The 15986-nt window shown below is 47.5% G+C and overlaps 6 protein-coding genes across 6 annotated transcripts; 4 read left to right on the forward strand and 2 right to left on the reverse strand.

The window, feature by feature from the left end:
* Positions 1 to 116: 116 nt before the first annotated feature.
* SPPG_00162 (uncharacterized protein) lies at positions 117 to 584 on the forward strand (the record flags this gene model as incomplete). The annotated part of the gene is made up of 2 exons (XM_016748495.1): positions 117 to 272; positions 327 to 584. 2 exons carry the CDS (start codon positions 117 to 119, stop codon positions 582 to 584), a joined length of 414 nt encoding a protein of 137 aa, XP_016612472.1.
* Positions 585 to 941: 357 nt separating this feature from the next.
* Positions 942 to 4826, forward strand: SPPG_00163 (uncharacterized protein). The gene is made up of 5 exons (XM_016748496.1): positions 942 to 1336; positions 1759 to 2404; positions 2479 to 3001; positions 3069 to 4052; positions 4121 to 4826. Exons 2-5 carry the CDS (start codon positions 1950 to 1952, stop codon positions 4544 to 4546), a joined length of 2388 nt encoding a protein of 795 aa, XP_016612473.1. The 5' UTR covers positions 942 to 1336; positions 1759 to 1949; the 3' UTR covers positions 4547 to 4826.
* Positions 4773 to 8417, reverse strand: SPPG_00164 (uncharacterized protein; the record flags this gene model as incomplete). Its single annotated transcript, XM_016748497.1, has 11 exons — positions 4773 to 4962; positions 5044 to 5693; positions 5769 to 6156; positions 6211 to 6360; positions 6451 to 6597; positions 6691 to 6786; positions 6881 to 7541; positions 7611 to 7693; positions 7965 to 8010; positions 8088 to 8185; positions 8271 to 8417. The coding sequence occupies 11 exons, from the start codon at positions 8415 to 8417 to the stop codon at positions 4861 to 4863; spliced, it is 2568 nt and encodes an 855-aa protein (XP_016612474.1). The 3' UTR covers positions 4773 to 4860.
* Positions 8418 to 8581: 164 nt separating this feature from the next.
* Positions 8582 to 10482, forward strand: SPPG_00165 (uncharacterized protein). The gene has a single exon (XM_016748498.1). It carries the CDS (start codon positions 9427 to 9429, stop codon positions 10006 to 10008), a length of 582 nt encoding a protein of 193 aa, XP_016612475.1. The 5' UTR covers positions 8582 to 9426; the 3' UTR covers positions 10009 to 10482.
* Positions 10483 to 10593: 111 nt separating this feature from the next.
* SPPG_00166 (uncharacterized protein) lies at positions 10594 to 13522 on the reverse strand. Its single transcript, XM_016748499.1, has 2 exons — positions 11437 to 13522; positions 10594 to 11367 (listed from the first exon to the last, which is right to left on the reverse strand). Exons 1-2 carry the CDS (start codon positions 13087 to 13089, stop codon positions 10711 to 10713), a joined length of 2310 nt encoding a protein of 769 aa, XP_016612476.1. The 5' UTR covers positions 13090 to 13522; the 3' UTR covers positions 10594 to 10710.
* A 151-nt stretch (positions 13523 to 13673) lies between these two features.
* SPPG_00167 (uncharacterized protein) lies at positions 13674 to 15884 on the forward strand. Its single transcript, XM_016748500.1, has 3 exons — positions 13674 to 14577; positions 14644 to 15190; positions 15255 to 15884. Exons 1-3 carry the CDS (start codon positions 13840 to 13842, stop codon positions 15641 to 15643), a joined length of 1674 nt encoding a protein of 557 aa, XP_016612477.1. The 5' UTR covers positions 13674 to 13839; the 3' UTR covers positions 15644 to 15884.
* The last annotated feature ends 102 nt before the right edge of the window (positions 15885 to 15986 follow it).

Below are 15986 nucleotides of genomic sequence, written 5' to 3' on the forward strand. Positions count from 1 at the left end.
CCCCCGCTTGCGGGAAGCTCATGCCCACGTACCTTTTCTCCCATACCCGGACAAGAGACTTTATTAAGCAGTTCACCTTGTGCAAATCCTACTTTCCAATATTCTTTGTCAACAAAATGCCAAAAAGGAAACATGAAAACCCAGTCGTCAACTCAGAGTCAGATTCTCCGAGCACTTGGTCCTCTTTGGATGAAGTACTTGAAGAAAAGGCCAAAGCAGCATCTCCTTCTACTAAAAAGACCAAGCAAGCAAACTCCAGTGATAAGAGAACGGTGCGTTTTCTTTGTCTGTCGGATTGCTGTATTTTACTTACGTGCCATCATCAGTCGCGGTCTTTCAGCTTCGACGAAGACGAGTTCCTGTTGGATATCGTTCTAGATTTTCAGGAGAGAAATGGCATAGGCAGTAACGGTCTGTGGCCAGAAGTCAAAAGAAAGTACGACGCAAAGTTTGGTAAATCGTCGGAACAGCTTCGCTCGCGTTACCGAGTTCTGGCGAAACGTCCTCCCAAAGTAACGAATGGGGTTGAAAAGAACACAAAAGTTGAACATTTAAAGGAAGAAGCAGAAGAGGCGAATAACTGACGTGGACTAGGGTTATCGCCCTTTTGCGGGATGTTTTGAAAATTGTATGGATTGCTTGTAGCATCTATCGGTTTTGGTGTAGCTTTGTAGAAACGAGTGTGTCTTGCAGCTTATAGTTCGAAAGATGTAGCACTTTACTGCTGGAAATATACTGTATATCCTAGCTTTTTCATCTTTGAACTTGTCTGTAGTTGCCAATTCCAAGCAGAGTGTAAAGTGCATGTTTTGTTTATACTCGTCCATCTTCCGTAATCTGTCCATATATGGTTATATGACCGTGTTCTAGAAGGCTGCGGCTGAGTTCGACGCTCACGGGAACAGAGGAGCAGGTCACCATCAAAAGTTGGTCCGCAGTCTGCTCTTCTTGCGGGAATTTTCTTGGCTCATTTACTTGACATTTTCCACCGCCATTAGACGTTTGCGCTCTTCCGTTCCTTACCTCCCGTTCGCCGGTCGTCGTTCACATCCACCTGGGTGCCCGCCTCGCCTCTCACCACCATCTACAACTATTGACAGGTTGTCGAACTATCAAAGTTGCCCAATTTAGTCCAGACCCTGGACCAACTTTAGGCTCTGTAAAGATTGTTTACGGTCCATCGTTTTAGTCACTCTCTTGACGAACGGCTATTCTCTTTCAACCTCAATTTGAAGACGGATCTGTTTCGTCATTTTTTGACATTTCCCTCTGCCAACCGACACGAAACTGGCGAGCGTCAAAGAATTTTGGTTCGCAATTGTCTGGGAAAACAAACGTGAGTTATTGATTATTCTTGTGCGCAATGGTGAATTTCAGATGGCAGATGGTGTTCTGCACACATTATCTGGCATTGCATTTCTGTGGGACAACTCGGGCATGGTCAAGGCTGGGGTGTCCAGGCACAGGTCTCTGTGGTCCTAAAAGTACAATAGCCAGCAACCTGCTCATGTAAAGGCGTATTTTCTTTTCAATCCGAACTTTTTTGTGCTGAAGCATCGGCCCAACCCTAAAAGAGCCCTGGCGGGCTGTGTGGTTGACGATTACGGGATCCCCGCCTCCGAGCCACCTTCTTTTACGCGTTCCTTTTGTTTGTTGGGGGACTCGCTTCTACAAAAAGTCGTGTGGCCTGGCCCGCTTTATAAACGTCATCATTTCAATGGTTGGCTGTTGGCTGACAGTTATGTCTAACTCTCCTAGCAAATTCTCCGCCTTTCATCTCGACTACGCGGTCCTAATCGAGAAAGCGCTTTCAAGTCCTCGCTCCGAGCAGTGCTGGCCAGGCTGACGAAGAGCTTGTATCACGCCGCTTAGCGAGTTCACCGAGGCGCGTATTCGCCGCTGGTTCCTCCTGTGCATATTCCAAACGCAACCCTCGTACCAGCGCCTCCATGCCGATGCAAGTGTATGAAGAAAGTGTCTCGGCGTCGGATAGTCCGTCATGGGGAAGTGTGATAGCTCAAGGAGCTTTGCCCGACCAAGAATGCGGAGTGCCATATCAAAGGGTCATGGAATTTATCTCAAAAATCGGTCAAGTAGTACTGCGTGCCCGTGTAGCTGTTCGAGACGAAAGCAAAGTTAGTCTGCAGCAGCGACAACTCCAGGAGCAGCAACGCAGGATAGATTTAAAGTTGGCTGCCACTGGCATGCATCGGCCACCGCCAGTACCTTCCGCTACTCGACCTCCAGGTCATCATTTCGATTCAGCCTCTGTTACGCACAATGCCTTGTTGACTTTGCTGCGGCATACTGAATTTTGGCGAACCAGCATGCCGGTCAACGTAGACATTTACCTTGGAGAGAGTCGGATCTTGTTGGAGCGATGGGTTATATCATACGAATCTAGGTTGGTGTCTCACACGGATGCCGTATGGCTGCCCTATTGTCCTTTGGCTAAGTTGTCCCCTTTCCACCATACAGTGAGCAGATAACCTCGACTGAGGACAGCTCGTCGTTCGTTGACAAACGACGGGAGGATTTGACGGACTTGATTCTTCTTGTCCAGTCGCTTTACTCGTACATTCGGCTGATGCCACTGCACGCAATTTTAACAGAGGGAAAGGTTGACAAACATGATCTCCGCTACTGCATTTCAACGGCGGATGGATATCCGCTGTCTCCTGTGTCAGATGATGAGGACGATACCGATGACCATCTTCGCGCGGAGTCACGTTCTACAGCTTCTGAGCGATTGGACTATTTTACACCTGCACGCAATAGTCATGGATTGTCGCTTCCGATAGTAGCCTTTGATGCGGCTGCCAAATTGAAAGTCTATAAATTTCGGTCCGCTTCAACTGGGTCTCATGGAAAGTTGCATTTGTCGGCGGTTTATGATTCGAGTGTTGCGGGCATGATCGCAGTTGGTGGCAGGCGAGCAGCAAGTCCTGTGAAGTCACCAGTGAAGGCTGGGTCGCGCCCAGAAAGCGGTCATGCAATGAAGGTTAGTACTTGTCGGGATGAACGTCGTAACGCAGTGATCTTAAAGACTGAACGGTATTGTGGTTCAGAGTACGTCAGAGGGAGACTTAACGGCTGGGAAACCAAAGGATGACTATTCTGTTGGAAAACCCCCACGACCATCTTCGGAACCTCCTCGCGGTCGTCGTAGCTCATCATCACTTGGCAGTCCTTTTCCCAGCCCTACCATGCAGAGACGTGTTTTAGGGTTGGCCCAATGGAAACTGTCGAGTACTGAGCGCCCAAGACCTGTTTCCGGTTTGGGATTGTCAGATAGCGCGCGGCAGGTTACCGAAGGCGGTCTGTTGTTCTCAGGGACAAACTGGGCCGCTGGGACTCCTGGTGCAACGCCGGAGCTGCCAGTAGAACTCAGCACTCAAGGTCCTGAGAAGGCAGACCACTCCGATCGTTCAAGGCCAGTGGGAATACCTTTTGCGGAACCCATTCGGGATGGTCAAAGTCCACCCAAGAATCGTAAACCAGATCTTCGCCTCCAAATCCCTACCATAACAACAACTGCACCCATCGACCATCTGGACGACAACAACATCTCACGCACTGCAACTACAACAACCCTCCGTTCCATCAACATTCCTCTATCGTCGTCACGTCCGTCATATCCCCATCTCTTCGCGTCCCAATCTAGTAGCACAACTCCGTCGGAACTTTGCGGCTCATTCGTCGGGTCATATGAAGAGTCAATCCTCTCTGGGAGAATGTCCACTCTACCCTCAAAACCGATTCGTTTCCAAGCTGAAATTGGTGTGGTTGGATTCGGAAAATGTGCATCCAGAAGCCTACGTTGTCCTCCGCATGTTAGTGTCGAGTTTGATGCGTTTTTCTACGAGGTTGGGGAGGATGAAGTGTTAACTCCGTATGTGGGATTTGTGGAAATCGGGGAAGCAAAACGTAAAAGGGAGAAGGCCGATGACGGTGGTGCGGGAGATGCGAATGGTCAAGATGAAGACAAGAAACGTGAATCAAAGACTAAAATCAGCGGCTATAGGATTCCACCCAAGGGTCAATTGCAAATCGTACGTATAGTAGTTGAAATCTCAATTAAGCATTGCTATCTGAGGGTTAATATTTATTACACGTATAGTTGATAAAGAACCCAGCACGAACAGCCATCAAACTCTTCCTCCTCCCCTACGACTTTCAGGACATGCCTAACAATAGCAAGACTTTCCTCCGCCAAAAATCTTACACTGTCCCATCTGCCACTTCCGCTTCATCCAAGTCTCCCAATGTACAATCCGATCATCATCCCCACCCTCATCTCCGCTACGCTATTCATGTACCCGTCTTCCGAACAGAGAAAGGTCGAGTGTATGTCGGACCGTCTTTGAGAGTGGTGTTCTCGCATAGGGCGCTGGATGGGGATGAGAAAGTTTTGGTTGTCAGTGAGGATCTGGGTGTCGGCGATGGCAAGTATGTCAAGGAGGCTGCTGCGAGCAAGCTTGATTCCTGCAGGGAGAAGCAGACTACCGAGGAGGGAGATAAAGTATGGCAAAGTGGCTTTCGATGAAAGGGTGTGAAGTGCTAGGTTGGTTGGATGGCTGATACACAGACCTGCGTCCTTGGTGGACGTAGTGCTTTACGAGGGATACCACTTTCTTCTCGCCCCCCTCCTTTCATCTTGTAGTATTCATGCAATACCCCCAGCTGATATTTTTTTGAGTATAATCTGTTTCGAAGTGCTGCAAAAGGGTTGTATATAAGATTTGCCTCAACAGAGTCCGATTGGAGCTTAATAGTGTTATCAACTAGAGGTTTATTTTATTATACAAGAAAAGAACAAGTGAACAGCAAAATCAAATCTCATCCATTGAGGCCTAGCTATCATATTGCCCATGTCTCCCCAACTGGTCTAAGAGTTCTCCATACTCTTTGTACCACTGAATAAACTCTCCGCCGCAGGTCTTCGGATCGGGATGATACCGTCTAAAGGGCCGAAGTCGAATCAGTTTCGATTACGCACTCTGATCCGGTATTATCATACGATGTGGATTTGTTAATACTTACCACATGACTTCTTGGTTGATCTAATTTGTCCCCATACTTGATGTACTCCACTGTGGCAACAGCAGTTTCCCCATCCAATGTAATAGTCCATTTTGCAATAACATTTGGTGTGGATGTGACTACTGCATCTGACTTTGACGTCCCATCTATTTCTTCTGTACCCAGAATGGGTGCAGTCTCTTTGGGTGACTTTTCGGGTTCTTCAGCGGGCTTTGCGGCATCTTCACCGTCATTCGCCAGCTGCACGGCGTCGTCGCCGAATTGTCGTGCGAGAAACATGGTTGCATACTCGACGGCACTGGTGAAATCGATTTTGCCTGGTCTGGCTTCAACGTCCGCTTCTGACTCAGACTCAGTTGATTCCGCATTGTCCTGTGGAACTTCCGGCTGCTCGGGGTTTGAGATTGCGATGTCAGCATCTTCAGCGTCGTCTTCAGTTTTGACCACTTTTTCTTCGGCCGCGCCGTCGTCAGCCGCTGTTTCAAGTTTTGCTACATTTTTAGTGTCATGTTCATTCTCGTCAATGTTTCCACCATCCACCGCAGGCGCTGCTTTGCCTACATCGTCGGTAGCCTCTTCAATTGGCTCCAGTTCTGTGATTTTATCGCTCGTTTCATGATGGTGATGGTGCCCATGGGATCCTTTTGTAGCTGTTTAATGGAAGGGACTGTATTAATACCAGACAACAAGGTTCAAACCCAATTACGCAACAAATTTATCCATACCTTTCACACTCGCAGGGCTACTTTCAGCTTGTGCAATGATTGCCACAATAGAATCAGCGATCATGTCATTCACAGCATTGCCCTCCCACTCCAACGTATATCTCCTTAAATCCGGCGACTGAGTGACCTTGACCGTATCAAACACTCTGAAGCTCCTTTTTCCCGTTTCCTCTATACTTCCATACATCATTTCCAGGTGCCATTTAACCAGACCTAGGGGAGCACGACAGGGTATTGTTTGGCGTTGCTCGAGTGTGGCGGGCACGAGATCAGTAAAAGAGGGTAGGTCAGACGGTGCGAGGAGATGGTATGTGAAGTCGCGACAGACAAGAATGCCGCTGAGCGGTGTGTTTGGGAGCGGGGTTTGGGACGCTAAAATACCAATTGTCTAGATATGATGGTCAGCTATGCATGCAGGGAAACAGAAAGAACAAGAACTGACCTTTGCCATTTTCTCTCCACGAAAATACAGCTCTACTGTTTCGCAGTTTTTTGGTGTATGGATGTGCAGTGGAACTTCTCGCTCTGCGTATCGGCTTTGTAACGCACTGCGCAAACGGCCCATCTCATTTGAGTCGCCATGTACGAGGATCTAAGGGTAGACACATAATAATAGTGTCAAGATCCCAGGCGACACCGCTGCCTGAAACGATGACATGCTCTTAGATTGAAGGGAACGTACCAAATTGGGGGCTCCGACTTCCTCAATGAAAGCAGAGTTTTCCCTGTAATCCACATGTGCCGAAAACGAGATGTATTCTACCGACAAGCGGAGTGGGAGCTTTGCACCCGACATGGACACAATCTCGTCCGGTTGGGATAAGATTTGCTGAAAGGCACATGAGAACGCAAATGTACATAAGTATCTGTACAAAGGAAGTTTCTCTTCGCAGCAAAGATACTCCACTCTCTCATCTCTTACCTTTCCTAATGTCCCTTCCACGACGTAACCTGGAATGATCACGCCGTTCCGTTTATCAACACACCACAGCTCTAAAAGCTCCCTGGAGAGACCATTCTGCGATGCAAATCATGTAAGAGTTAATTCACTGCAGAAACTTGGAGGAGACGGCAGAACAGCAGCAAAGGGAGACGCCTCTTAGAGATCTCACCTGCAACATCCCTGGACTCGCCATCATGACGCATGGCCCCACGTCATCAAAATGTGACATACTCTTCAGATTGCTAATGTGTTTGAACTGAAATGGATTGCTAATCTTCACTTGCTGCCGAATCCGTGCATTCATCATGTTTGTATAGGTTTGATATACGGTCATGCACTTCTTGGCCAAGCTTGATGCATAGTAAATTGGAACATTATGTAACTCGGGGTGAGCCTGCCAGTATTCGTCCAAAATGAGCAACAGCTCTTGGGCACGTCCGAGAGCAAACACTGGGAGAAGACATCGACCTCCTCGTTGGACGACATCGTGAACGAGTCGGGTGAACCGGGCTTCGCGCTCCACGCGAGGTTCGTGAGACTGGACTCCATAGGTCGACTCACAAATTAATACTTCGGGAGTGACGTTTGGTGGCTTTTCCGCCGCCATCAAATGACGATCTTCTTCACGGGAGTAGTCGCCAGTATATAGGACACGTACGCCCGCAATTTCAATTAGGAACATTGCGGCGCCGAGAACATGGCCTGCATTGTAGGGCGTGAATCGGATGCCTTCCACCTCGACTTCCTGGTGATAATCAACAACTTCAATTTTCTCGTAACTCCGTAACAGGTCTTGCTCATCGTAGAGTTGGTCTTCGGCAGAGAGATTGCTTTTTAATGAAAGCTACAAAGTCAGCTAACTTCCTTTCAGAGAATGGAATGGGTGAAGGCTCTCGCACCTGATTTTGACGTAGTCAGACAAGAGCCATTTGTAAATTGCCTTGGTAGGATGCGTCATGAAAACTCGGCCCTTGAAGGTTGTCTTCATAAATACAAAAGGAACAGCCCCATTAGAATCTTGCACAGCAAAAAAAAAGCACAAACAGAGTCCACACAGGGTTTAACAATATTTTATTAAAACTTCTTTTCACGGAGACAAAGTATAATAGGTACACATAAGGTTGCCGGCCAGGTAATAGGACACGTATATGCTCCCCATATTTAACCTGACAAGGTAACTCTTTGCAAAGATCCACCCGCTCCCCTTCCCCTTTAAGGAGGACTGACTTGGCTATATAACGCGCAGTCCTCACCTTTTCCATAAAGTATGGTAACGCCGCTGCATGATCAACATGAAAGCTGCGCAACAAAACATTTAATCACTGTCCACTTTCACCTAAACATCTGTCTCCGACTGCAATATTAAGAACGCTTACTGGCTGATGAGCAAAACGTCGATTGTGGACGGATCAACTTCATCGAGGAAAGGAAGTGCTGCAAGGCCGTTGTATGCCGGATGGAGACCACAGTCGAGCTACAGGAGAGATTACCATCAATATGTCGCTGTCGCAGAGAGTCAAGAAAGGAAGTCAACCCAGAGCATCTCTGTGAAGACTGACCATAATTGTCTTTCCCTTATACTCCAACAACAAACAACTCCGTCCCACTTCCTGTCCCGCACCAAGAGGCGTAAGCCTCATAATGTCCCCTTCGTCGCCAACTGGGACTGGAGTCGGAGCATCCTTGCGCTTCGACGCAGAAGCCATGTTTTCGAGCACGGCTTGAGCTGGCCAGGGAATGTACAAACGGTGCAAATGAAGGTTGAGACGAGATTACGTGGACCCGTGCAGCGTTGCCATGACCATAGTTGCCATGACCACAGTTGCGTAAAGGCTGCTAGATCCGTCACCGTCATCATAGTGGTCGTGAACGAATGACAAGTCAAGAAAACATTTGAATTCAGCCGGTGATATCCTGGTGTCATTGATATATGGTTGGCTTATCTCGGATACCGCCAAGATAGCAAGTTGACAGACTAAGACAAAAGGAAGGAATCCCTAAAGAGAGAGCAGAATCAAAGCCTAGACAAAGATCGAAAGACGTAAACACCCTCAAGCAAGAGCTGAAGCGGAACCCACAGATATGACCAACATGAATCCAGAAAGCGAACCGTCGTCGTCAACAGCAAGAGACTCGACTGGAAACTCAGCTACCCTAACACTGAACATGTTCGCAGCCCTCGTGTTACAGATTGAACAGCTCCATTCTCGCATTAAACTACTAGAGTAGACAGTTTTATGTTCACCCCAATCACAAGAGGACGAAATACACTCAGAACTTACGGAGCCCGGGTCCCAATCACAGTATCTACAGCACACCCCCTCGAGATGAACAAAACCTACAGAATCAGATAGAAAGGGCCGATGACATTGGCTTTGCCGTAGACCTGAGCCGGAGCATCCCGACTTTTGATGGAAAAGACGCATATAAGACTTTACTCACCTTCATCGCGAAAATTGGACTGTATCTTGGATACACAAAAACCATTCGCCGGAAGGGCAAGTGCTCATAGCAGCGTCAAAACTTGTTGGTACAGCACACCACAAGTGGCTAGTATATCAACACGACCATCCGTACAACGTCGTCGATTGGGTAACCTTCAGAGATTGCTTTCTTAAGCCGAGCTTCATCAAGCCCAGTGAGAATGTGGTACTATGTACCAAGCAAAAGAATATCAAAGAACCCAGCTTCCGCGATATTGCTACGTTTAAAGTCATGCTTGAAGAAACCAGAATAAGCATAACTGACCTTTCTGACTATGATGCGAGAGAGATCTACTTGGACGCGCTTACTCCAGAAACACAGGAAAGAGTAGTACTATCTCTTGGGATGACGCCCATACGCGAAATCCCTCTCGAACGCCTAGCTCACGTTTTGCAGCTAATCGTAACCCTACAAGCACCACAGTGTCGTAACAAACTAAAAGGCATCAGACAAGAAGACTTCGGCGACTTTTGTATGTTTCATCGCACGTTTGAAGAAACCAGATTGAGCCTAACTGGCATTTCGGACTATCATGCGAGAGAGATCTACCGGGATGCCCTTACCTTAGAAACATACATTCTTGCAATATTATCTCTTGAGAATGCGCACACGTATCAATTAGATCTCGAAACCCTACAATCCCTCGTTTTGGAGCTGGTCAGAGACCCACAAGAATTCGACGCCATGTCAAAACTAGCACGAGGACAATACGGTAAAGGCCGATCCTTCAAAGCCAAAAAGCACAAACAACTGCGTACAGAAGGAAGGAATATGAGCCTAGGGGGTCTAGTGCTAGAAGCAGGGCCACTGTAGGAGATCGCGTCCTGTCATACTTGCGAAAGAAAAAGTCATAGCAGAAGCTAATCAACGAGAATGCGAACACGATCGTTGCTTGGGCCACAAACAGTAACATTAACAATACCGCACTGCCTGCTTCAAACATATGGCTCGCCGCAGCTGCACACATCTCAGATCGATCAAAACCACATCGCTGTTAGACACCAGTACCATCGTGGCTCATTGACTTAAACAAAAGATTCTGTCAAACACATCGTCAGCTAAATTGATCGCGGATACCCTCACCACGCCCTTACCAAAGCCACGCTCGGACATCGTCTTGCCATGAATGTCGTTTCTGTCTTAGTTATAGACGCTAGAATAGTATGTAGAAAGGTTTTCGAGCGGTCTTAAGGGGTGTTGAGGCAACATTACGTAGACCTTAGAGCAGCTGTCGCCCATAGTTGACCGTCTTTCTTGAGAACGCCCGAAATAGAATACATTATGGAAGTGCGTCATGTTCAAAGTTTCCCAAAGATTGGTTTTCAAGAACCGCAAATAGGGCCGCCTGCCAGAGTGCTCAGAGTTATGGTTTCCTGCAAGTGACTTTGTTAGATTTTGGTCAAATGATATTTCTATTAGACTCTTCAAGCATCCAGTGTAAATTTATTTAAGGACAACTACAGTGAATACTAGGCACAATTAATATATTGATTAAAAGCAACAGCTACCCTCGCGCTACGGTCTTTCACCCACAAGCTTTTCCAAAACATCCAGCTTTACTATCGCATTATGCACTCTAAAATGCAAGGTATTCTCCAAACTAGGCCTTTTCATTCCTTCTCCCACTTCGTCCTCAGCAAATCCTCCATTCAAAGCTGCGCCAAATTCTCGTCTTGCTTTGCCATACTCCCCAGACCGGGCATAAAGCTTACCAAGCTCCAGCCGCGCAAAAGGTAGAACCCAGTGATCCAATTTGATCTTATCAGCATGGTGCACTACGAATTCTAATTGGCGGGAGGCATAATTGAGAGTTTGAATAGTTGATTGGGAGGGACGGGGTTGTTTTGCGAGTTCGGTGACGGGAAGGAGTGTTTCCGAGTTGGGGATAGCCGTTTCCCGCGTGAGTACACCTTTCAGGAAACGTGCCAGGCATAGATCGTCGTAGAATGTGTCGTAGGGTAGGACTTCCTCCTCGTTGTTTGAGGAACTGTTGCTTTTCTCCAATTGGGCTTCCAAGCCCTTTAGTGCAATGTCCAGTCGATCCAGAAACTTTGAAAGCATCTCTTGCGGGATAACATCGAAGCCATTCCAGAGATACAGAATTTCAAAGTGAGGCAAAAGCAGCCGGTTGTTCTGCAGAGCAAACTTGCGGGACTTTCGCGACACGAATTTCTAAGGAATAGAAAAATACTGCTCAGAATACGGCGGCCCTTCATTATATGATAGTCGCTGTTGACTGACCTCCATAGGGATAGACTTTCCAGCAATCTTTTGCGTTAGTTTTGGTACTTCTTTCAGCATGGCTGCCACCGTGTCCCGATTCTTTTCTTCATCAATGGCATATAGATATACAGCTTGCATATATCGATAGATTGCCTTGGACCATCGACTCTCCTTGAACAGTACCTCGTAGCAGTTTGCTGCTTCGGTCCAGTCGCCCAATGCTCCATTACAGATACCTGAATCCCAGACACAGACATGCACCAACTGTCTCCAGTCACTTTGAAGGTTCATGACACGCTTGTATTCGGCAATGGCGGCAGACGGCTTGCCTTCCGTTTGGAAAAGACGTCCGTGTAGAGCAAGGAAGATGAAGCTGTCTGGATATTTTTTGAGAGATACCGACAGAATTTCTTTTGCAAATGGAATATCGCAGTCGGGTAGTTGAACTGCGGACGACAGAATGATGTGATAGCCTAGTAAGACGAGATCGCAGAGGAATTTCCGCAGGCCGCCCGTCTTTGAGTTGGTCTCGGGCATCGCAAACGGAACTCGGTTGATGTCACTTCCAGCAGGAAGACTATCCTCCCTGGAATGGAGCCCTTTCGCACCACTATTACCTTTACCAGGCTTGTGACTTTTGCCACGGGATATTATGGCCGTCCGATCATTGACAGGCCATTTCCCTCCAATCTCCAATCTTGAAAGACCAAAGTCTCTATCCCCCGAGAATCCAATCAATTCAAACAGTCTTAAAACTTTGCCAGGCAGCATACTCAATGTAACATTGAAGCCTCCGACGCCCAGTAGCACGCCAGATACAAAGTGTTCATCGACTCCGTTTTTGACCAATCCTTGGGCTCCACCCTCCTCATCATAGACCCTTTGCAAGAATCTGTAGCAGCTCTTGTAAACGTTATATGCGGATCGTATATTGAGGCCCTCACGTACGAATGCCACCATGTTAGTATCAGTAACAAGTGACAACATTGACTTTAAGAGGTGAGCTTCGGCATAAACGAGCTCGGCATGGCGCTGAAGTGTGGTCATATTCTTTAGGTGGCTCCCTTCTTTTGCCCTCATAACCATACCGGTAAATGAGGCAACGAGCCCTTGTTCTTTTCGAAAGAGGGTGGCCATTTCGAGCGTATTTCGCAAGGCGTCTGTAGCGCCCTCGACATCGGCGGGATCAAAGGTCATGACTGATTTCAGCCATAGAATTACGGCATATCCAAGGGTATAGTACATGGACCGACAATACTTTTGCTTTAGATACCGCTCGGGCTCAACGAAGCGGGAATTGAGAAACATGTCGACAGCATATTCCACCTCGGCGATATCGACCAACACATTCTTCTCCGCGTCCGCTAATAAACTTTTGATCTCCTTTTTGTCCAGTTTAATCTTGGTCGCTCCATCCGTGGCTGAATCGGGTGCGGTATCATTCCCCGACTCAGCGGCTGCTTTAAGATCTTCTGATGCATCCTCAAACTCTGCTTCGTCGCTATCCGCCTCGTCCTCTTCATACATGCTCTGAGGATCATCGCCATCATCATCAAGTGGGGCACTGGCAAGTTTTGATTTCTGTGCTGTGGGCGTTGCGAGTTCCATCTCCTTGGCTCGGGCACCAGCGTCAGATGTAGAGTCAATGGGACTTGGGCGTGCTACAGACATTGAAAATAATAAAAAGGTAGTTGCGCGTGTGAGGCAACTCGTAGTGTCTCGCCGTGAAAGAAGCAAGAGCCTATAATCCTAGAATGTCACCCCAGTTATGGTGCTGTTTAACACGGTACCTGAGCGCTTGAACCTAGTGTGCTGTTTAGATAATCGATTAGCATCATGATTTGATGCTTGAACTCTGCCAAAGAACGAGCGCATGACTTTTGGTTAAAACAACAATAGTAAAAAAAACGTTCTAAATCCTCAAAAAGATCCTCGATGGCCAAGAGCGACGGTGACGCGACGATTACCAAGCAACACTTTTGCATGCAAGTGTTCATTGGCATTGGCAAACAGCAGCTAGCAAAAGCACTCAAAAGGCAAAGCTTTACATCCAGCTATCCTACATTTAACCAAACGATTTGACATGCTTACATGCAACGGAAAATAAGATATACGCAACGATACAAACAAATCGAGTCAAAAACGGATCAGAAATAACTCCGTCCCGGCTATGGCGCAGGCAGATTGCGTAATTAAAAGTCACGCGGAAACAACGCGATGAGTAATTGATCGCAAAGTGTTGCTTGTTGATTACTCGTCAACTGATAAAGAACACTCCGTCATTTCCTTACCCCCGAGTTTGTGTTTTTTATTATCCGCAACCCAACTATAAAAAGGACCACCCGCAAAGGTGTCGGTCCTCTTGCCTTTAACGGCGAGTAGGTTGTAAACACCTAACCTGAAAAGGCCGCGTCAACTCTTATGGTCATGTCGTCGTCACCCACCCAAGCGCAAAGCTCTAGTCAGCACGTCAACTCGGCCTCTGAAACAACACCTTTACTCAACAATGCACCTGACGCCAGCGATGGGTCGACGGGAGACATCCGTCCATGGTATCGCCGTCCTTCCCCCTTACATGTGGTCCTCCCGCTGGTCGGGACTGTGTTTTCGTATAGTGTCTCATTAGTCCCTATTCAGCAATTCATGTTGATGTATCTCTGTGGAAGATATCTGGCCGTAAAAGAAGGTCAAGCCGGAACCGCAGCACTTGGATCTATTTTATCAAGCGACAGCATCAACGACCTGCCGTCGTTTGCAAAGTGTAGAGAAATCCCTGATGTCCAAGCCTTGGCCGCAAAATGGCAAATGATTTTGACACTGTCAACCAGCGTACCCGCATTACTCGCTACGCCGCTGATCGGAGCGCTGTCCGATCGCGCAGGACGGAAACCAGTATTCTTTCTCCCAATACTCTCTGGACTCATTGGATCTTTGGCTATCCTTGCCGTTGCCCAATTTGATTTTGGACTTTGGATCCTCATTTTGGTGCACTTGTTGCAAGGATGTATGGGAGGCGATCTTGCCATTGTCATGATTACCTTTGCCTACATTGCAGACGTAACAACTGCGGAGACAAGAAGCAAGGTCTTTGTAACAATTGAAGCGCTGACGTTCATATCCTTTACGATTGGGCCGTATTGTGGAGGTGTGCTCACTCGGGTAGGCATCCACGCGTGACTTTTGTCTTGTTGACCGAATGCCTTATTCAAACGGTTGGCTATACAGGTGCTTCCCTCAGGAGTGATCGGCGTTGTTTATGTCACTATCATTGGGCAGCTTCTGACAGTGGTGTATGTCACCCTCTGCCTCCCCGAGTCATTGACACCTCCCAAGCGCTCTGTGACTGATCCCGGGCTGTCGACACCAGCAGCCAAACCATCAGTACTGGCCACGCTCATCTCATTTGGTCCGGTTGTGCGTGTTGTTAGCAAACCTCCTCGGATATATCTTCTATCGCTGGTATTCATCACATCGACCTGCGTGGGCGGCATTGCACTCTTCTTTTACTATGCATCCTATCGGTTTGGCTGGGATGCTTACGACGAGGGAGTTTTCATGTTGTATGCTTCTGGAACTCGGGTGTTTTGGATGATGGGTATAGCAACCATTCTTTACAAAGTGTTTGCCGGCGAACGACATGGAGAGTCTGAAACAGAAACCAGCCTGCGAAAGGTGCGACTGGATGTGCGTATCGTGAGAATTGGTATGCTTGTGCTGGCAGGCGGCTGGATTTTGTTAGGGCTTGCATCGGCCTCATGGATGGTGTATGCTGGTAGGTGTGACAGCGTCCGGACTTGTTGCTCAACGGTATATGATCACTTACACCACCAAAATAGTGACATTTTGGAATGGAATTGGCACACTTGCCAAGCCCACCATTCGATCCCTTCTATCACGCTCTGTCCCTCCTGCGCTACAAGGTCGGCTCTTCTCTACTATTCAGGTGACAGATCAGGTTGCCACTATCTTCTCCAACTTGGTTTTCCCACCAATCTGGGCTGCCAGTGTCGGCGGTCCATACCCAGGGCTATTTCTGCAAATCATTGGTGGGCTGTTCTGTATCGCCGCATTTATCGCGTGTGCCTTTATCAAGGTTGGAGATATTGCAAATGGTTTTCATGGGAATATACCCGTTAGTGTAGATGCGGAGAAGGGTACCGAAGAAGTGGTACTGGATGCAGAAACAGATGGAGGAGAACGGGATGCAGAGAATGCTGCTGCTTAACAACGCCGCTGGGCGTACGGAAAGTAACATGTATATAAGAGGTTTGCTTCCATTTTGCTGCTGGGTTTTGGAGTATTAGGGATAGGATTTGCAATTTGGGTTTCGGTTATCCACTATTCTTTGCTGGTGTTTTAATTCATCCTATGTAGATATATTAGTAATGGGCTTATACATCGAAAAATGCGAAAGAGTTTCATCGTACAACGAGCTCCAATGTGTAATGCAAATATAAGCTTCTCCCTACTAGGTATTCCATTGTGCGGGAAAGACTATTCTCGCCAATGCGAGATTGAGACCAGAGTATGTATTGTCACGCCATCAATTCACTATTCCTCCATCAATG

This window comes from Spizellomyces punctatus, assembly GCF_000182565.1.
Source record: "Spizellomyces punctatus DAOM BR117 chromosome Unknown supercont1.1, whole genome shotgun sequence".
Lineage (NCBI taxonomy): Eukaryota > Fungi > Chytridiomycota > Chytridiomycetes > Spizellomycetales > Spizellomycetaceae > Spizellomyces > Spizellomyces punctatus.